Source organism: Aristolochia californica, unplaced genomic scaffold, assembly GCF_029961685.1.
Source record: "Aristolochia californica isolate CCGP_79_NKW_82.1479 unplaced genomic scaffold, dmAriCali1.0.hap1 SCAF_6, whole genome shotgun sequence".
NCBI classification, from domain to species: Eukaryota; Viridiplantae; Streptophyta; class Magnoliopsida; order Piperales; family Aristolochiaceae; genus Aristolochia; species Aristolochia californica.
Genome location: NW_027182257.1, coordinates 6,820,543 through 6,833,140, shown reverse-complemented (window position 1 = coordinate 6,833,140; position 12,598 = coordinate 6,820,543). Strand labels below are relative to the sequence as shown.

The window sequence follows — 12,598 nt, the reverse complement described above, 5'->3', positions numbered from 1 at the left end:
ACCATGTTAATGAAAGAGTGAGTTGAGAGAGACTCTTTGAGCCTCATGTCATAGTTGGTGAAGGGGTTTTTAATAACACTAACATCACAAAAGATTTACTCAATACACCAAGACCATATTCAGTAGCCATAAAACATTGTTAGCGTCAATGACCAAGTTTTGAATAGCTACTAAAACATCATAAATGCTTTTCAATTTGCTAATATATTCATCAAAAGTAAGATCATCAATTTTTTTAAGGATTGTAGTTGTTGGCAAAGGTGTATTTCTTACCTTAGACTGGTTGGTATAAATCGTTTTGCACTTTTGTCATATGTCTTTTATGTTTACCAGTATCATTATATGACTGAAAGTTTTTTCTATCATAGTGGAATTGAGCTAGCTTACAAGGAATTGATCTTGTTAATCCTAGTCTTTGTACTCTAGATTGATAATTAGTGTAGAAGTGGTTGGATCTGTGTTGGCAAGATATTGTAGTGGAGATGAAAGTACAAATACAAGGAGGCATCACGCCTAAGCACTAGAAGCCACTGACTTCTCCACAAATCATTTGTGCATAGATGGATAACTTGAGATAGAAAAAAGCGATGATTGAAGTTACTAAACACAGAGAAGATCAATGAGTGAGAGAATAGGTTTTGGATGATAACATACATTTAATGCTAACCATATGTGTCATGAATTAGAAATGGAACAGATATTCAGATCAGATTTATGCCTTCGTAATTCGAATAGTGAAGGCTTAAAATGAACGAGGAGAAAAAAAAAAAATCAAGGCATTCAAATGGACCTCTACCCAACACTACCAAAAGAAACAACATTAGAAAGAACCCTCCCCAACATCCAAATAATCAAGCAAAAAAAAAAATATTTTTCAAACATTGATCTTATTGACATAAGTTTCAAAGTGTTGTATGTGACCTACTATTTTGTATAACAGTTGAAAAAACCAAAAATTTTGAGTACTTATTTGTAAATTTTCATAAATATATATCAGATTTTTGAAGAGGGTAAAAGAATCGTTTTACATAAAGGTCAAATTTTATATTCATGCTCTATTTAGCTTATCCATGGGCAACCGAAGTAGAGCACGTAGGTCAGAATCAATAAAATTAAGCTTGAGCCATGTCAAATGAATTCAAAAGTGGAAAAGACTAGTCGTGAGCAGAAATTCCAATCTGTAGAGTTAATATCGTTCTTGTTTACTTTGTCATGGCGGTTACCGTGAGCTGAAGGATCCTTCTCAATGCTAGAAACGGAGCTTCTGATCAACATCATTTTGTGGGCAATACTCTCGCGATGGATAATTTCAGTTTTTTTTTTCTGTTCTTCTGCACTTGTTTTGTTTCATCCTGGTGTAGCCTTCTTCTGTACTCTTTTTCTCCTTTAATATAATCTTCATCTCATTGTGTTTAAAGAAAAAAAATGGATAAATGCAGAATCAGCCTAAACGTTAAGAAAGATCAGAGAATCTGAATCTCTTATTCTTTTATGATCTCTTTCTTCTCGTTTTGCTCCGAATGCCTCTTTCTGCTAGAAAAGAAATTTAGCATTCGCAATCTGGAGTCGAACAAAACAACTTTTCATGTTTCTTTGCGCATCAAATTTATTGTTAGAATAAACCACCAATCTTATTGTTCATCACGGATGAAATTCTCTGCTCCCGAATCTATTCTCGTACGATTTTAAGCGATTCGTATGACAATCTTGACGCATCGTGGATCCTTGAGCAGTTCATGTGCGCGAGATATATCCTCCAGCTCGATCCTGTGTGTTATGAGGGGTTCGAGATCCAATTCCTGCACCAAATCACACTCAAAAATAAGATTTCAATTTTTCGTTGTGTTGCTATTCACATCGTCTAGCTTAAATAGCCGATTTACAGATCAGACAGATTGAAACTCAACAATCACAATCGTCAAAGTCTTCCTAATTGCTTTGAGTCAGGTAAACCAAAGGACCTACTTAAAAAAGGAATTCAACTCATCCTCGTCCAATTGAAAAGTCAGGGAAACATGGAGCAGTGTGAGAATAGCAGGAACTTTAATGGCAGCATCAGGTGAACGAAAAAACATACATGAAAGTGCGAAGAAAGAAAGAGGAAGATATTGTGAGAGAAAGTTCACCTTATTTAGGCATTTGGAAACGATAACGTGAAGGTCGGAGCGCGGTTTAATCCCACCGAAGAGAGTTCCCCTCAAAATCTTGCCCGATAGAAAAGGAAGCAGGCTTAGATTCACGTTGTCAGTTGCTACTCCAATTAAGATTGTTACTCCTTTTCCCTGCACCCATTACGAACTTGATTTCAGACTTCCTCATAGTGGATCGATCGATTCAAAGAAGAACCACTGTGTATTTGCAGGTCCGCATGAATTAAGAAATCGCAAATTTTGTTCCTATTCTCTGTTTCTTTTTTTACTTTTTAATCTGTCCCCAGCCAAGTTGGGATGGATTGTTGCCCTTGTCCTATGCACGTAAAGATCCCCATTGAAGAAGACGTACGTACCGGCTTGGTGCAATCCAGGGCCTGGTTCGGAACGGCTGGAGATGCGGTACAGTCGAAACTGTAGTCGACGCCGATTCCCCCTGTCATCTCTTTAATCTGCTCCGCCACTGGCTTGTCGCCGTCCCGAGGGTTTATGAAGTCCGTGATCCCGTACGCTGCAGCTCCTTCCTTCTTTTCCTCCAGCAAGTCTATCCCGATGATTCTGCTCGCCCCCTTTGACCGAGCGGCCTCCATCACCTGCAAACATTTTCAGTAGCGTTTCTTTGTCTAAGAGAAATCAGGACGTACGATCCCGGCAGGCGGGGATCTCATTCATATACGTACCCCTAATCCAACAGCTCCGAGGCCGAAGATGGCGATGATGGAGTCCTTCTCGACCTGGGCAACTTTCCAGGCGCTTCCATATCCAGTGGAGAAGCCGCAGGAGAGGATGCTGGCCTGGGGCAGATCGACCAACGGATCAACCTTGACGAGATAATTGATGCTCGCAACTGTGTACTCGGACCAGGTTGAGCAGCTAAACGTGTGGTAAAGCTTCTGGCCCTTGACGGACATCCTTGAGGTTCCATCTTCCATGAGCCCACTGAAGGAGGGCGAGTGTTTCAGGCAGAAGTTGGTCTCCTCAGACAAGCAATTCTCGCATGCTCCGCATTCCCCAATGAAGGTTGGAAGCACGAGATCACCTTCTTGGAATTCTTTCACGCCTTCTCCAACGCTCTCCACCACTCTGTCATGCCAAAAGAAAAACAGGATCATGGGTTTGATTATAAAAATACATTTTATCTCATTTTATTGATCAGAAGACGCCGCAGAAGCTAGCAGAAGTGAGAGAAATTAAGAGGGCGTACCCTACACCTTCGTGTCCCAGGACTCTAGGAAACAATGGCTGCAGATTGGAGCAAGATGAAACGAGCAAGAGTATTACAATTAGGAAAACCAGGAGGGAAAACAGAAAATTGAGAAGTAGGTTGGTTGATTCACCAAAGGAAACCCTTTCCCGAAAAGGACATCGGTGTGGCAGAGGCTCGCACAGAGCACCTTGACACGAACTTCGGATTGCTTCGGCGGCTCCACTTCAATCTCTTCTATCACCATAGGCTCCCCAGCTCCCCAGCAAACCGCCGCTGAAACAAGTAAACCCATTTATAATATGCTCAAATCTCGTGAAGACTGATGACCAGAAAGAGCTTACCTCTGCATCTTTTAACTAGCGAAGCCTGCTTCAGAGAATTCATGGTGATCGATGGAGCGGAGGAGGAGGAGGAGGAAAAATTGAGGTAAAAGAGAACAGAGTAAAACGAAAATTTATACGATTCCCCGTTGGAGTTCTCAGCCATGAGTCCCAAAAGATGTGCGCGACGACCATTGACTAGGAATTAACTTAAGACTTGATGTGACTGACGGCTAATAAGCTTCATAATAATAAATAGGGTCAAGAAACATAATTGAAGTTTATCATCAGCTTCATCTTCGAAGTTCTCAGGCCATCGACTAGGAATTAATAGTTGCGTTAAGACTGACGGCTAATAAGCTTCATAATAATAAATTTAAATATAATATGGTCAACAAACATTAAATTTGAAGTTCTTCGTAATAATAAATTTAAATATCATATAGTCAACGAACATTTAAAAGCTTCGTAATAATAAATTTAAATATCATAGGCTCATTTGAAGTTCATCATCGTCATCATATGGGGGAAGGGGAGGGGGAGTTCCAATTTCGTTCGATTTTCCCCATTTCGATTTCCTCCGTTCCGATTTTGTTAAATTTTATTATTATATTAAACTTCATATTTAAATATTTGGTAAATAAAATATAATTAAAGTATGCATTTGATTAATTAATTAATTTTAATTTTTTTTAATATATTATTAATTAATACCATGTAAAAAATCCATCTTATGTTATTAATATAATACTTTTTTATTTATTAATCATATTTATTTTTTATTTACTCTATTGTATTAGTGATTTAATAGTGGTAGTTAAAATATTGTTAACTCAAGCACATGGTTTAATTAACTCATTTTTATAATTAATAAAATCAATGGTTTTAAATTTAATGAAAAAATATTTTTAATTAATAATATGTAAAAATATATAGTGTGTTAAAGTTAGTATTTGATAAATTTTTCCTGTTTAATCATGACTTTTTTATGTTAAAGAACACCGTATATTATCAATAAATTAATAACAAATGTATTCTATTTGTTTATGTTATTTTTAACGTTATTTATTTATTTTTTATGATTAATCATATGCACAGTTAATAGACTCATGTAATTACTGTATTAATGTACAATAAATAGTAATCTTTAACTAATATAATATATAATTCAATTAAATAGTATATTAATATATTTTTGTTATACATTAAATTAGTTATTCGTGTAGTAATAATGTTTATTTTACCTAATTTAATGTTTAAGTATTATATTTTAATTAAGTATACTCTTACAAGTTACTAATTCTCTTATTTTCTGTGTTTTCCTCATTTGGGGGAACTAACACTGGAAATTGTTTTCCAGTGGACATGAACTTGTCCACACTAAGGGGGGGTTAGTGCACATGACTCAGGACATGATCTTCATGCGCATTACACAGTTCATGTCCTAATGTCGTTAGGGAAAGCCAAAATTCATGTCATGTACATGAAGATACATGACTCAAGAGTTCATGTCTCAAGAGTAACGGGCGGAAAGTGCTTTCCGCCCGATCACTTTCCGCTCGATTTTGAGAATCATCTACATGACTCTCGCGCGGGCTCTCTCTCGTCGAGCGGGGCTGTCTCTCGGGGGGCTCTCTGCCGCACACCCTCTTTGCCATTTCATTTCCACAGCCCTCTCTCCTTCCACAACCCTCTCTCGGTGTTGTCAGAGCCCTCTCTCGGTGTTGCCGCAGCCCTCTCTCTTTCCGCAACCGTCTCTCGTTCCCGCAGCCCTCTCTCGGTGTTGCCGCAACCCTCTCTCGTTCCGTCGCCGTTGCCTACTAGCCCATCCCCGTCGCCATCGTCGTTGCCCGCCGTCGTCGCTGGCCGTCGCCGTCGCCGTCTAGCCCGTCCCCGTCGCCATCGTCGTTGCCCTTTGGCTCGCAGCTGAGGAAGACGATGATGGTTTAATTTTTCCTAAGTTAGGAAAAATTAAACTATCGTCATAAAAATTATTAATTATTAATTTATATTTATAAAATAATTATTTTTATTTATTTAATATATTTATTTTACCGTTACTATATTAAAATAGTGATTTAATAGTCATAATTAAAATATTGTTAAAATAAATATTTGATAAATTATTTTTGGCATAATTATCCGATTGCTATAGTTAATTAAACCAATAGTTTTAAATTTTGTGATAATATATTAATAATTAATAATACATAAAATATATTATGTACAAATATATAGTGTGTTAAAGTTATGATTAGATCAATTTTTTCTCTTAAATTATTCATTTTTAGGTTAAAGTATATCATATGTTATTAATAAATTAATAACTCAACGTATTACTTTCGTTTTTGTTATTTATAATGTTATTTATTTATTATTTGTAATTAATCGTGTAGTTATTTCATTGGCTCATGTAATTACCATATTAATGTATAATAAAATATCTAATTCAATTAATAAATATATTAGTATATTTAATTATACATTAAATAACTTATTCGTGTAGTAATAATGGTTGTTTTACCTAATTTGGGGTTTAAAGATTATGTTGTAATTAAGTGCACTGTAAAGGTTTAGAAATTCTCTTGTTTTTTATGTTTTTCTCATGTTGGGGCACTAACACTGGAAACTGTTTTCCAGTGCACATGAAGTCGTGAACACTAAGGGGGGGTTAGTGCACATGACTTAGGACATGATCTTCATGCGCATTACGCAGTTCATGTCCTGATGTCGTTAGGGGGCGCCGAAATTCATGTCATGTACATGAATATACATGAATCACGAGTTCATGTCTCAAGAGTAACGGGCGGAAAGTGCTTTCCGCCCGATTTTGAGAGTCATCTACATGACTCTTGCGCAGGCTCTCTCTCGGCGAGCGGGGCTGTCTCTCGGGGGGCTCTCTTTCGCACACCCTCTCTGCCGTTTCATTTCCACAACCCTCTCTCGGTGTTGCCGCAACCCTCTTTCGTTCCGCAACTGTCTCTCGTTCCCGCAGCCCTCTCTCGGTGTTGCCGCAGCCCTCTCTCGTTCCGTCGCCGGCCGTCGCCGTTGCCTACTAGCCCGTCCCCGTCGCCATCGTCGTTGCCCGCCGTCGTCGCTGGCCATCGCCGTCGCCTACTAGCCCGTCCCCGTCGCCATCGTCGTTGCCCTTTGGCTCGCAGCTGAGGAAGACGACGATGGTTTAATTATTTTTATTTATAAATTAATTATTTTTATTTATAAATAATTATTTTTATTTATTTAATATATTTATTTTACAGTTACTATATTAAAATAGTGATTTAATAGTCATAATTAAAATATTGTTAAAATAAATATTTGATAAATTATTTTTGGCATAATTATCCGATTGCTATAGTTAATTAAACCAATAGTTTTAAATTTTGTGATAATATATTAATAATTAATAATACCTAAAATATATTATGTACAAATATATAGTGTGTTAAAGTTATGATTAGATCATTTTTTTCTCTTAAATTATTCATTTTTAGGTTAAAGTATATCATATGTTATTAATAAATTAATAACTCAACGTATTACTTTCGTTTTTGTTATTTATAATGTTATTTATTTATTATTTGTAATTAATCATGTAGTTATTTCATTGGCTCATGTAATTACCATATTAATGTACAATAAAATATCTAATTCAATTAATAAATATATTAGTATATTTAATTATACATTAAATAATTTATTCATGTAGTAATAATAGTTGTTTTACCTAATTTGGGGTTTAAGGATTATGTTGTAATTAAGTGCACTGTAAAGGTTTAGAAATTCTCTTGTTTTTTATGTTTTTCTCATGTTGGGGCACTAACACTGGAAACTGTTTTCCAGTGCACATGAAGTCATCAACACTAACACAAATTCTTACCTGATCTTCATGTACATGACATGACATGATCTTCATGTTGGACATGACTTGATCTTCAAGAATCCACTTTGGGGCACTAACCCCCCCTAACACAAATTCTTACCTCATCTTCATGTACATGACATGACATGATCTTCATGTTGGACATGACTTGATCTTCAAGAATCCACTTTGGGGCACTAACCCCCCCTAACACTCATTTCGAAGAAGAAGTTCATGTAGATGCATGAAATGAAGATGAAGATGAAGATCAAATTTTATGTTTGCTTCTTCTGTTTCTTGGGTTTTGCCGTTTCCTTTAATTGTGTTTGTTTTCTTCGCTAATTAGTAGAGACAAAAAGGCAGATATAATTCTTCTTTCTCTCATCCAGTTGATGAATGACTCAGATTCAAAGGAGACTGATTAGATGAGATATACAGAAAAAAAAAAAAAAAATGAATTCTCCGGTGAAAGTTATCATGGTATTAGAGCAGGTCTTGTTGGAAGACGTCGTCCTTTCTCCCTCTATCATAAATAGAAGATTGATCCAAGCCCTCTTTCATCTTCCACTGAGAGAGACGGATCTTCTTTCTAGTCTGTTCTCCCTGGCATCGCCGTCCTTCGAAGAGAGGGACTCCAATCCGTCTCATCTCAGTTCAGGCTTGGTATTTTAATTCTTTCTAGAAACAGAAAAATCATAGTTGAAAGAATAAATCGCCACGCATTCTGCGATTATCCTCGTTTAAGTCGACCCACAGGCTCCTGCCACTCGGTTTCTATATCCGACGGCTCATACCCGCTTTGCCTCTGTTTTAAATACGAACGAGACAGGATTTCTCCATTTTCGACAAAGTCATCAGGGAGCGAGGGAATACAGAGCTCTTTTCAGTCTCTTCTCCTCCTAGTCATTCCTTCTAACTGAAAAGCCATGGGAAGGAACCCGGCAAGAACTTGCCCATGAAACGCTCTCCTCTCTTGAAGTGAGAAAGGATTTCCGATCAGTACATCAAGACTCCTGACGAGGAAGTGACTCTCGTCCATGGATTCTGACGTGTTCAACTATAAGTAGGGACGCTGGCGGTCGGTTGGTTTGAGGATTGATCTTTCGCTCGAGATCGTGCAGCAAAAAAATGGATATTTTGTATGAATGTGGTTCCTGCATGTCCAACTCTCCGGCCTTAAGAGTCAAATAGACAAGTATCACCTCAATGCCAACCCACTACAAGATTGGGCTTTTGGCTTGGTGGTGGTGGGTGATAACGCGTGAGCTGGATTCGAATTCTCTCCTTTGAAATCCTTTCCCAGAAAAGTTTCCTTTCACTAGAGAGAATCGCACTGAAGTTTCTCAACTTTGTCTCAATTTCTAAATCGCCAGCTAGGTGGAAGCGGGAAGAGTTTTTGATAACTAACTTTGACCGTGACCTTGAAAAATCCACCATGGGACCTCTGCTAATCGTGACCCCTATGTCTTAGTCTATGGCCAATACAAACTTTCGGTCTAGTGAATCTATGCCTTCCTCTGTCTTAGTCGAGTTGACCATGAGAATGACTAAAGCTTTGAGCAAAGCTTCAGCCTCGACTCAAACCACTGATATTATTGCACCAATGGCAATCAAGTTAGATGACACCAGCTATGCACTCTGATCCTAGATTGTCGAGATGTATATCTCGAGCAAAGATAAGCTGGGGTATTTGAATAACGATCTCCCTCAACCTCCTCAGACAGATCCTACCTTTCGTCAATGGCGCACAGACAGCGCTATTGTCAAAGGAGAGTTAATTAATTTCATGGATTCTTCCCTCATCAGCAACTTCATTCGATTCCCGATAACCAAGATGATCTAGGATGTCATTGCTACTATGTATTTTGATGGTAGTGATACCTCCCAGGTGTATGATCTCCAAAGGCGTGTGACACGTCTCAAACAGTCTGGTGACTCTCTTAAAAAATTCTACAATAATCTCCAGGGTCTCTGGTGTAAAATAAACTTCCGTCGACCAAACCTGATAGAGTGCCCAACCGATATTCAACGGTAAAATACCTTAGTTCAAGCAGAGCGAGTATTTGTATTATTGGATGGTCTTGATGATCGCCTAGACTATATCCAAAGTGATGTTCTTTAGATACAACCTTTCCCAATTGTGGAGCAAGCCTATGCTCACGTCCACATCGATGTTGTTCGTGAAGCAGTGATGACGACTGATAGCTCCAATGATACACCAGGAGCAGTTCTATTATCCAAGAGCTTCAAACATAACTTTCATTCTCGCACACACTCTAGGTTTATCTATTTGCATGGTGGAAAATCTGGTTCCAACTCCAAATAACGAGCCACTTTTGTTGGAACTAGATGCTCTCATTGTGGGAATGCAAAGCATACCCGTGAGACTTGCTTCAAGCTATACAGGTATCCCGAGTGGTGGCACGAACTCCAGGCTCGAAAGCATCGTGATGCAGTTCAGAATAATGAAGGCATGGGCAAGGTTGTGGTAGCTGTAGGAGAGCCTCATCTTTCCCTCATTCCAATCAATAGTTCAAAATCTACACTAGGTAATGCTCTTGTTGGATCTACTAGAGAGGCTAATTGCAACGTGTGGATACTTGCCTTAGGAGCAATGGACCATATGACATTTGATGCAAATGATTTTTGTCAGCACTCTGCTCCTTAACGGACTAGCATTGCCAATGCTAATGGAGCTATTTCTTCAGTAACATGGGTTAGAACAGTGATATTTTCATTAGCCTTACTATTATTTAATACACTACTCATGCCTTCTCTTTCTCACAAGTTACTATCAATGAGTCAAGTTACTGAAGACTTGAATTGTGTTATTCTTATTTACCCTATATTTTGTCTTATTCAGGATATTTCTCACCAATGATATCATTGGGCATGGTATCTTTTGGGGGGGAAGGGCAAAATATTTCATAGAATATTTTAGTGTAGGTTGTGCATATCACATGCAGTGCCCAAGTGACCTCAAAGTGGACCAAATATGGTTGTGGCACTATCAGTTAGGTCATCCTTCATTTGGTTATTTGAAACATATGTTCCTTGATTTATTTTCAAAATTCTCAGCTCTGGACTTTAACTGGGAGACTTGCATTCTAGGTAAAAGTCATCTGGTCAATTATCCATTAACTATGAATAAGATTGATGTCTCTTTTGATTTGATTCACTCTGATGTGTGGGGTCCTTCCCCGAAGGCTACTATGTCTGGTTTCTAAAATTTGTTGATGATTGCACTCAAATGACTTGGATTTACTAGTTGAAACATAAGGGTGAGGTCTTTCATACATTTCAATCCTTTCATAAGATGATCCAAACTCAGTTCTTCGCTAACATTTGAATTCTTTGATCTGATAATGGTAGAGAATATTGGAATCAATAATTCTAAGATTATTTCCAACATCATAGACTGATTAATGAAACCTCATGCCCCCAGATTCCTTAGTGAAATGGTATTGCGGCCCAAAAAATTTGTCACATTTTTGAAACAGCTTGAGATCTTTTACTTGGGGCTCACGTTCCTAGCCATCATTTGACCGATGTTGTTGCTACGGTCGTCCATCTCATTAACCGCATGCCTTCCAAAATTCTTGAGTATAAGACTCCACTACAGACCCTATTTCCTTACCCACTATGCTAATGCTTCCACCTCAAATTTTTGGCTACATTGTATTTGCTAATCTCCACAAAAACCATCGCTCGAAGCTTGATCCTTACGCCATTTGAAGTCTGTTTTTGGGATGTGCGGCACATAAAAAAGAGTATCGATATTACGATCCAACTACTCGGCGCACATATGTAACTATGGATATCACATTCCTTGAATCTAATACTTTCTACCCGTCTATTGCATCCAATTCTTCTCTTCAAGGGGTGACACGATAAAAGAGCTAAATTTATTGACATTTGATTGGTTCAAGGACACTGACACAACAACTAATGCTCCTCAAGCAACTATTGTGGAACTGAATCCAGAGATGACATCTTCAGAAGTTAATGAAACAATACCCCTCCCCTCCTCAATATCCAGTGACTTGTCTCCTGAGATTATAATTGAGGTAAGTAATCCTATAACACCTCAAAATTCTAATACGTGGATACTCCTGTTGGCTATGAATTACTTGTGAAGCAAAATCAGGGCAAACTACCAAATAGATATTCTCTTGAAGGGAAGGAACGAAGATCGAAATATCTGATTGTCAATTATGTGTCTACAAAAGAACTGTCTGAACCCCTCAAGAATTTTGTAAATGAAGTCTCTCACACCATATTCCCACAAGTGTTGATGAAACTCTAAAAGACCCTAGGTGGGCTCAAGTTATGAAGAAAAAATTGTAGGCATTAATGAAAAATGAGACCTAGAGTTTCTTTCCTTTACCTGAACGTAAAAGAATAGTGGAGCGTAAATGTGTATTCTCCTTCAAGTACAAATCCGATGGATCAGTTGAATGATACAAGCAAAGGCTAGTAGCAAAAAGATATACACAAACAAAAGGCATAGGTTATCAAGAGACATTCTCACCGGTGACCAAATTGAATACTATTAGAGTTTTGTTATCTCTTGCAACTAACCTTGATTGGTCATTGCACCAGTTTGACATTAAAAATATTTTTCTCCATGGACATCTTGAAAAAAAAACTACAAGGATGTTCCTCTAAGATATATGGAAAATTTTGAAGCTAGGATGGTGTATATGGTTTGACATGATCTCCTAGAGCATGGATTAGGAAATTGAGTTTGGCAATGAGGAAACATGGTTTTCAACAAAGTAACTCAGATCATATGCTGTTCTTAAAGCATCCATGGGGTAAAGTAACAACTTTGAGAGTTTATGTAGACAATATGATCATTATAGGAAGTGATCCAAAAGAAATAGCAAGACTTTAAGAGCAATTGGCAACAAAACTTGAGATGAAAAATCTAGGAAGACTCAAAAAATTTTGGGAATTGAAATTGCTATGTCTAAACAAGGCATATTTCTTTCCCAATGAAAATATATCCTAGATTTATTATCAGAAGTTGGATCCCAATAATCCAAAACAAGCTTGG

At 37.7% G+C, this 12,598-nt stretch overlaps 1 protein-coding gene across 1 annotated transcript; it reads right to left on the bottom strand.

The window, feature by feature from the left end:
- Nucleotides 1–1,522: 1,522 nt before the first annotated feature.
- On the bottom strand, nucleotides 1,523–3,649 carry LOC137935225 (8-hydroxygeraniol oxidoreductase-like). Its single transcript, XM_068779918.1, has 6 exons — nucleotides 3,488–3,649; nucleotides 3,355–3,392; nucleotides 2,831–3,233; nucleotides 2,507–2,743; nucleotides 2,127–2,282; nucleotides 1,523–1,799 (listed from the first exon to the last, which is right to left on the bottom strand). Exons 1-6 carry the CDS (start codon nucleotides 3,647–3,649, stop codon nucleotides 1,686–1,688), a joined length of 1,110 nt encoding a protein of 369 aa, XP_068636019.1. The 3' UTR covers nucleotides 1,523–1,685.
- Nucleotides 3,650–12,598: the final 8,949 nt, after the last annotated feature.